The 9,956-nt window shown below is 34.7% G+C and overlaps 1 protein-coding gene across 1 annotated transcript; it reads left to right on the top strand.

Moving 5' to 3' along the window:
• Positions 1-222: 222 nt before the first annotated feature.
• LOC141595283 (uncharacterized) lies at positions 223-8,738 on the top strand. The gene is made up of 6 exons (XM_074415248.1): positions 223-371; positions 3,662-3,736; positions 7,003-7,244; positions 8,280-8,372; positions 8,491-8,595; positions 8,679-8,738. The coding sequence occupies exons 3-6, from the start codon at positions 7,152-7,154 to the stop codon at positions 8,736-8,738; spliced, it is 351 nt and encodes a 116-aa protein (XP_074271349.1). The 5' UTR covers positions 223-371; positions 3,662-3,736; positions 7,003-7,151.
• Positions 8,739-9,956: the final 1,218 nt, after the last annotated feature.

Here is a 9,956-nt window from a genome sequence, read left to right as displayed (position 1 = left end):
AAAGGCGTCGACCCATTTTTCCCCCTCATAGACCATTTTAGTAATTTAATAATAATTTTTAATAAAAAAACCGTTAAAATTAAAACAAAATTTCATTCTCGCACTGTACATTCACCTTCCCCGTACAATTGTTTTTCCCCCAAAAAATATGAACCGTCTAAATCCCTAATCTATCTCCTCAATTTCTCCTCCAAAAAATTTAGTTCAAACACTAATTCAATTGCAGACCTACTATTCTCCCCCAATTCTCGTAATAAATTAATTAATTAAATTCAGTTACTATTGGGTTGTCGTATATTCATCATCTCTCGCAATTGCTTATCAGATTGAATCGCGATTCTCATTGATGATCATCGTCATCAGCTGAATAGGTACGTAATTAATCAATTTGTTATTGCTTTCAATTGTTTCATCGTCATCACAGGTCTTTGTATTGCTCATCGTTGTTTTTTTTGTGTACTGTTCATCGTTGTTTCATATTAAGAACGATGATGTTGAACACAGTTAGTCGGGTTTATAATTGAAACTCAGATTACGATATTATATATTCGAGTACCATAGAGAAGCCCTAGTTGACGTTTACTACTTCACCCAAATACCCATATTCATCAAATATGAAAAATTACTTTTTCATGGTTTTTCTGTAAAGATTGAATCTTAGAGTTGATTAAATGTTGAAATAGCTGGAAAATCAATAACGTTTGGAGCTTTATTGTTGAATACTCGAGTATTTGTCTCTTCCGTTGAGAGCCTTATGAATTGTAGCATTCAAAGTGCATAAGGTTACGTTTCCGTCCTTGTTATAGGGTTGGTTAGCATTTTATCGGTCTAATTTGCGCCTTTTCAATAATATAAATCATTTATTTTAGAGGAAGTGAAATTGGTTTTGTTTCTTTTTTTTGTTAGCTGCAACACTGCTTGAAATGAATGTGTACCTGTACGTATGGTGCTAGTTCTGATGTGGTGAATTTATGGGATTGTTTTTTCATACAAGATCGTTAGTTGGGGAATAAGTTGTCTGGCTATAGCTAAGACTTAAGTGAACTCCTTCAATACATTGGTTGGTTCTGTCGAGACTACTGCCTAATGTTTCTAGGGTGTTGCTAAAGGAAACAACAACGAGAGCAAATCTTTTTTTGGCGTAGTTTTACTGTGCTGTCTTATATATCCACGGAAATTCATGTATCATCGAATTAATACTCTCTTTGTCTCATCAATCATTTATTTGCTCATACTTAAGTAAGAGGAAAGGGGAGGGTAATGAAGAAAGAAGGAAAATGAAAATGAATGAAAATTGATACAATAGTGACGTTCAATCTTTACGCTAGTAGAATGGAAATTATTCTTTCTATTGCCATTCCTGTCAAATCCTCCTATTCCTGTGATCTTACTAATCCCTTTATGGCTGCATGTAGTCGTATACCATATACATATCCCTCTCTTCCGTGACATTATGAATGCAAAAGTTCAGATCCTTCATCCTTGGTGATGTCACATTGATTTGCTGTTATTGCATTCTGTATTGTTAATCTCTGATAAACTGCTAAACCTGATCATACACTTCTCTAAGATTGCATTCTATATTGCTGATCTCTGATAAACTGACAAATCCCTTGCAATGTCAAGGCTTTATGGTCGACAAAGCGTCAGCCCATTTTTCCTCTAAATATCCATTTTAATGATATAATAATCATTTTTATTGAAAACACCGCTTAACGCTCTAAAAAATGGGAAATTCTACATGGTATCCCTAAATTTTTTTAATTTCTACACAGTACCCTCATCTGTTCAAAATCATCAGTTATGCCCCTTAAGTCTCTTACTTATTCTATGTTGTAACCCAAGTAGTACTATCTGTTAAGTTTTCCGTTTAAACTAACTTCTATCCATTTTATCTTGTTCATCCAACAATCTTCATCTTCTTTACCCATCAATATCCATCTTCTTCTTCCATAACTTTACTTATGTGCTCATATTTTTATATTATTCGTCCAAATATTTATTTTTCTATATCAACAATTATTCAGTTTCTTACCTTTCATCTTATGGTAAAAAAAAATCATAAACTTATTTAGTTTCTTCCTTGATTTTATTTTTCAAACCTTACACAATACACACCTATCCATTTTATTAATTCCTCAAACTTTTTCCCTAATTTTGTCAGTTATCTCCTTCCTCATCAGTTGCCGACCTAATCCATCTGCTACTCAATTCATTTTTTTTCCCAAAAAATCACAATTAATTAGGTAATCAAAACCTAATTCACCTATTGTCCATCTTTCTCAATTACTCATCCCAGTTGAAATTGAGGGATATAGGATATGATGTTGGTCAGAGATGAATGAAGAAACAAGTGACGCTGTGGCACACACATAATCCATGTTCATGGTATTTGTCTGTTTGATACCACATCATTAAGGCCCAGTTTTCCATAATCCTGAAAAAAATGGTATGCTAAGGAAATCAAAACTTTATGAACGCTTCTATTTTATTTGGTGTTTTTATGCTTTGGTATTGCAAATTTTGGCTCAAGTATGTAAACTGACCTTCACTATCTACGGGAATGCTAGAGAAATGAAAATGGAATTTTAGAACTTAAATACCTAATAATAATGCGATTTGAAAATTTGAAAATTTGGAGCTGAGGAAAGGAGCATAGCAGCGTAGGAATAGGACCACTAAACTTGTTTCCTCTAAGCCTAAGTATCATCAGTTCCGTCAATTTTTCAGTACTTGGGCATTTTGCCTGAGAGCTCAGAAAGTATTTGATTTAGTCAAAAATATTTGATTTAGTAGTACCCTGTAAAATGGTCCAAATCCACCGTCACCAAGTCTTTTTGCATCCGAGAAGCTACCAGATGCCTTTCTTACGATCTTTATATCAAACCGCTGAGCATCAATAATGTTTCTGTTCCCTTGGCTAATTATAGCTGAATTAGCAGTAAATAATGGTTTAAGTATTTCGGTGGGAGGAGAAATCCCCATAAATGGGCAGGATAAAACCAAACTACACAGTCAATTTTTTAAGTCTGATCAGCATTCAGTAAGGGCTTACTCACTCGTTAATACTCTGATCAGCATTGAGTTTTGTAAAAAAATTAAATACTAGTTTCTGTCGGATTATTACAGATTAACGGGTCACACAACATGTCCATTTTCTATTTCATTCTTTTATGGGCACTGCATTTGAATATCTTGAATTGTTGTATTGAACTTTTATTGATTTGCTTGGTTTTGGGTAGTTAAGAATTTAAACATTGTGTGACTTTTGTTGAATAGAAGTTATTCTTTGTAGTGGTGTGTCTGCAAACATCAAGAATGAATGATGCATCCTTTTTTGTAATATGTGAGTAAGGGCTCTAAATATTCTTAATTCTGTTTGTTTGAGATTTGTTCTTTAGTGCGGTGTGACAGATATGTTCTGATTGATTTAGAAAATACAAGGCATACTTTCTACTTTACCATGTATTCTATATTTGTACCTACCACATGTATTATCAGGTCTATGACTGAGTATTAAATTACCGAATATGGAGCCAGTTACTTGTTCAAAATATTGATTTAGTGTCATATTTGTTCATAAAACTCTTATGTCACGAATTATATCGTTAATTCTTTATATTGTAATATTAATTTATCAGTTGGCTGTCTTGAATTTCAGGACAGGTTCCGGATACTTGGAATTTGGACCAAAGTTTGGACAGCGACGCTACTTCAATATTTTTTACATTATTAGGTATTGTAAATTCCTATTTTACTTTTGAGTTATTATTAAAATCCCTTGTTACTTTGACATCACATAATGATTTCGTTCTCGTGTATGTGCTTATATGTTTTAATGTGCTTATATTTATGAGTATTCAATCTTTATGATGTGTAGTCATGGATACTAGCTGGATTACCTTGCCAAATGACCATCCCAATTACATAAATGGATGTAGGAAGTTTATTGAGTTAGCAAAAGAAAGTCTTGTAGAAGGGAAAATAAAATGTCCATATAAGAGTTGTAAGTTACGTTATTATTTCAGACTGGGTGAAATAGAGGAACATATTTTGTTCAAAGGGTTTTACCAGAAGTATACGGATTAGTTTTGGCATGGTAAAAGGGACGTTCTTAACCATGGCTCAAATGACGGAAGCTGATGTGCCAGCTAATGCCACTGATGTGCCTCCTGTGACAACATCATCATCTCCTTCTACGCGATCAGGTGCTACAGACGACAGATGGGGCCCATTTTGCCCTCAGAAATCAAAAGTACCTGTTGTTGTTAAGGCACCGCAACAGCAGCCATCATTAAAAGATTGTTGTCTTAATGCAAACACTAATGAGCCTAATGCTGCAAAGGCTCCCATTTCAAAGGCTCCCTTTTCAAAGACCCAGGCCAAACCGACGGTTGAAAAACCTCCAAATGGCCCAGGTTCAAGAATCCAAATCTCCCACACTTTTCAACAACATACAGCCAAATATCCTAACCCATCTTTTACTACAAACCCCCTACAACTTGATGCATCTCAAAAAACGGGGGAACAAGCACAAGTAGGAGTTATTAAACCACCTGAGTCGTTGTGGAAAAATCCTACTATGAAACCTGACCGATCTTATACTACAAACCCCCTTCTTTCAAAGACCCACGCCATCGTAAATTCTCATGATCTTACTGCTAGAAAAGTCCGAGAACCTTCTAGCAAGCAAATTGATGCTTCTCAGAAAACGAGCGAACAAGCACAATTAGGAGTTAAACCTGTTGGAAATCTATATCTCATTACTTAACATATTCATATATGTTTCAAATTAATTTAGTTATAAAATTAAAACTAGATCTTATGCATGCAAACATAAATTACAAGAGATGAGAAAACATTTTCCTTACTATGGGATTTCGGTTTTATGGGCACCAACAAGATCTCCTTCTTGTTAGTTCTTGAGCTTTCCATGAATATAAGGATGATCCTCCAAAAATCCCAAAATAGAGATCTCCTCTTGATTGCACCCAAGATTATCCCTTATCCCCACTAAATAATATTAGCTAGATATTAGTTTAGTAGTTTACCTTAAAATTGATTACTAACACTCATATATTACACTAATAATTTTAGTAATCTTTTATGAACAATTTGAATTAAAAATCTCATGTTTTGATGAAGATTAAAGAGAGAAGAGAAAATTCATGAACTTTTGCATGTGATATATATGAATGAAAGAATAAGAGAAATTGATTCCCTTAAAACTAGAGGAGGTTCACGGTTGGGACTACCAACATAGGGCATCTTACTTTCTCTTTTTGTCTTCACAAGAATTAGGTGTGTAAGATGTGTAAGAGTAGGTGTAAGGCTAGTTGTAGGTAGGCCATGATTAGGTTATTTTATCTCATAAAATAATTCACCCACTAACACCTTCCACCTCCATTATTTCGGTCCATATACATAAAATGGACTACCATTTTATTTTGTCAATTTGTCATTTGTCACACAATATGTCACATGTAGTATGTTACATGTTATTAATTAATTTGATGCATATTTATCACATAAATATCATTTCATGAATTAATTAAATTACGTACAACAAATTGACTAGTGATACTTGATCACATAAATAAAATGGGTTATAAAATTATAATTCACAACATCTTGTAATTATAATTAACCATTCATTCTTATCTTTATTGTTTCACAAACAATAAACAATTTTAGTAATAAAGTATTTCAATTACTAAAATAAATCTTATTTAATCCCATTATAATAAGATATCAATATTCTCTCTCGCAAATTGAATTGTTCAATTTTAAGGAATTGATTAACTTGTATCGTCATACAATTAATCAACTTTACGGATAAGGGCATCATCCTTTAGGTGTGACCTTAAGGGATCAACTGACCACCACCGTCCCACGACAGTAACGTCAAACTCTAGCAAGCCAATCGTTACCGATTAATGTTGATCAGTTGAATATAAAATGAATCATCCCTTACGTATTCTTAAAAATGAGATTTAAACATGTGATCATCATGATCGACAATTGTGATCGCATTATTGTCGGAGGACACATATTCCAACAAAACCATCTGGTTCATTGTGAAAAAACTTTACTCAGAAACCTGACGGATCTTTTTCTACAAACCCCCTAGTTTCAAAGCCTCATGCCTCAGAAAATTCTTATGATCTTGCTACTAGAAAAGCTCGAGAAATCTCTGCCAAACAAGTGGGCGCATCTCAAAAAAATGAGGGAACAAGCACAAGTAGGAGGAGTTAAACCACCTGGGTCATTCTGGAAAAATTCTACTACTAACCACCTGCATTCAAAGACCCACGCCACACCAAATTTGCATGAACTTGCTAATAGAAAAGCCCGAGAATTTCCTGCCAAATAGCCCGATGCATCTCAAAAAGTTGGAGAACAAGCACAAGTAGGAGTTAATCCATCTAATTTCTTGTGGAAAAGTTCTTCTACTAACTCATTCCAAGTTTTCACTCTGAAGTCCACTAGTAGTGTAAAGCCTCCATTGTCACTTTCTCAACCCACTTGTCGTCCACCACCATCCGAAATTGTTGGCACAACTAACATTAGGTCTAATACTGTTGAGAAGTCATCGGTCGAGCCTCAAAAAGAAGAAATTTTGAACCATCAAGATAATAATCAAACTAGTTTAAAAAATTTCAAACCGAGACGTCGTAGTGTGGTACACGATTGGCCTGATAATGTTGAATTTGACGAAAGTGAGGAGGTTCTAATTATGGGTAAGTTTTCAATTATACTTGATATGTTTTATGACTTAATTTTTTTTGTTTTATAAACAATTTTTATCATTTTGGCTCCCTTTACATTTATTTGGGTTACGTTCAGTAATTGTAAACCATGTTGTCAAATTCGACTTTAGTCTGCAACACGGGTTAGTTCAAATTTGCACACTGATTTTGCTTAGTTAGAATCCTTATACTGCATCTTGCTTCATTATTTAATATGTGATCCTGCTTCTTTATTTAATATGTGTTTCGGCAGATGGAGAAGGAAATATCAAAAAGGTCAACGATCAAATTAAACCGCATGATATATGGTATGCTAAAGGCCTGAGGTATTGTGTAACTTTTAATGAATTTCATCAGCCACTCAAAAAGGGAGGACACATCCTCGGTAGATTCATTGGTGGTATGGCTCGGAAGGAAGCATTTTATCCAATTGGAGATACAAATTGGCACCACGTGCCTCAGAAGTTCAAAGTTGATATGATTAAGTGTATTCGGGTATGTTGTTGATAACTTGATAACAAGGATTCTTATTTGTACCCATGTGTTTTGTCGTTTTCTCACTTATATCCTTACTTATTTTATATTCCCAGTTATACCCTATAATTTCCACCTTGTTACTAAATGTGACCTCACAATCATTTTGCCGTCAAAAAGTCTGTTAGTTTGCCTGCTTCCCGTCACCATGATCATCCATAAACAAACCAAAATTACCATCAAACTTTCAAGACTGACACTTCAATCACCATAGCACAACACTACCCCTTTCATAAGCCATAGCCGAATCACCATGCCTCCACTTACTTCAGACAACCATATACAAACCCCGGTTCGTAACACTCGAGGCACCATCAGAAACCACAGGAAATTTTTTTTCACCATACGCCGTTGTGATCGATTCTACTTAATGAACCACCTTCTGGTTCACATCGTCATTTGCAGTTAAGAAGCTAATGATATCCGCCCACTCATTCTATGATTTACAAGTCGAATACGAGTATCCAAATGCTACCAGTTTGATCAACTCATGATTTTTTGCTTAGATAACATTTATTATGTTTTTTTTTTCTAGGAGCATTTTGTTATTCCCGATGGTGATGGCTATGACAAAGGTATTCTGAAGTGTGTAGGCAACAATGTGAGACAATATAGACATGACTTGAATAAAACTTTTTAAACCCACGACAAAAACTAGAGAAGAAATCTATCAATCTGTACCAGAAGGGATCCCTCGTGATAGTTGGTATCATTTAGTGGATTATTGGTATTATGATAAGGGAAAGGTATTTGCCCAAAGATTAAATATTTGCCTTCATTATATGCACTAGTTTTCTTATGTCAGTGCCACTTTCAGTTTAATTATGCTGCTTAATTAACACATCATGCGTAACACATCATTCAGAGAAAAAGATCGGATGTTGGCAAGTTTCTCCAGCCTTTTGACATAGAATGCATCTACTTACAATGACTACTACTCTTTTAATTTAGCACCATTCATATGCATTGAAATAATGTCTATTTTATTTAATGCAGAAATATGCTGAATGCGGAAAAGAGACACGTGCATCACAAAATCATGTTCACACCACTGGGTCAACAAGCTATGCTAATATACGGGCAGAGTTGGTAAATATTCTATCCTTTATCGATGATTATACTACTATCTTTGCATTTATTCTTAATGGGTTAGAATTTAATATAAGCTTAGGTAGAAGCTTAGTACTTATGTGGTGATGATTAACAGGAAGAAAAGAACAAAAGAGAACCAACTGAATTGGAGGTTTTCAAGCAAACTCATAAGGGGAAAGATGGGTCTTATGTGAAAGATACAGTGACGGAAGAATTTGTGGTACACATATATAAGAAAATGTTTGTCGTACTCTAAATTTTCTTGTAAATTGTCACATACTAAGCGTTTTTTTATGTGTGCAGTTGGATGCTGATGCTTATATTCAATCTGAACTTGCGACAAATCCTACCAAGCTGATGTGAACATTATATGCGCACATTTAGTCCCCTAATTGAACCTATTTTGTATACTATTATAACATTTTATGGCCATTTTATCCGTCAAAACCTTCCTATTTGCTTTTCTATCGCATTTCATATGTTTTGTAGAAAAGGAGATAATAAGGCGGAAATTCCCGTCTTTCATGCACATTTGGAAGCTACTTGACGATAATAGATGGACTAGTATGAAGAGGAAGCAAGGACTAAAGACCAATCTCGAAAGAATAAAATGGAAATGAGCAAAAAGGGAAGAAACGAAGAAGGACCATTCTTTGAAGAACAATCCGAGCGGATTATCCGAAATCCGCCCGTCTCATCACCACAATCCGAGCGTCCCCGCTCTCTAATCCGCTCGGATTTCCCCATAGAATCCGTCCGTCTTCCCTCGAATCCGCTCGGATTCCCTCACCAAAATCCGGCCGTCCCGACTTCCATCCGCACGGATTTTTCATTCTTCTAGCAACGATAAGAGAAGCCCTTCTCTCGTACAATCCCGGAGTCTCCCTGCTCAAATCTCAAAAGTGTAATTACTAGTTTAGCCCTTAGTTAACCCTAATGCATCCACCTAATTTCTACTATAAATACCCCATTTGTAAATAATCAAGGAGATCCTCTTTATGTTGTTTTAGAGTAGAAAATCCTTCTTTAGATTAGATTAGGAGTAGATTAGAATAGATTACTCTTTAATCTTTCCACAAATTACACATTAATCTCTCTTTAATTATTGTTCAAGTTTATTATTCAAGTTTATTATTGGGTAATTGAAGATTATTGGGTTATTATTGGGAGATTGACAACCTTCCATCAATCAATCAAGTTTCTTCTATTATTCTTGCTTTATTATTTGGATCATCTTAAGTTGGTATAATTCCTTTACTCTTTAATCTTTATTGTTCATTTCTTCATTCTATTATCATGTTTATACTTGTTGTGATGTTTGACACCATTAATGACATGTTTCCCATGATAATGAGTGAGTAGTCTCTTGCTAGGATTAGTGGGTAATTAGGGGAAACAAACATGGGATTGATTCATGCTTAATCTAATATGTTCACATGATTAAATTGCTTGCTTGTTGTGATGTCAACTTTATGCACATGTTGTGTTTGATGAAATGCTAAGCCTATGAATCCTTGCATTTACAACCATCTCTTATCTACTCAACTTGACTTGTAAGATATAAACCAACTCGAGTCTTGT

Source organism: Silene latifolia, chromosome 8 (assembly GCF_048544455.1).
Source record: "Silene latifolia isolate original U9 population chromosome 8, ASM4854445v1, whole genome shotgun sequence".
NCBI classification, from domain to species: Eukaryota; Viridiplantae; Streptophyta; class Magnoliopsida; order Caryophyllales; family Caryophyllaceae; genus Silene; species Silene latifolia.
This window is presented reverse-complemented; position numbering and strand designations above follow the sequence as displayed.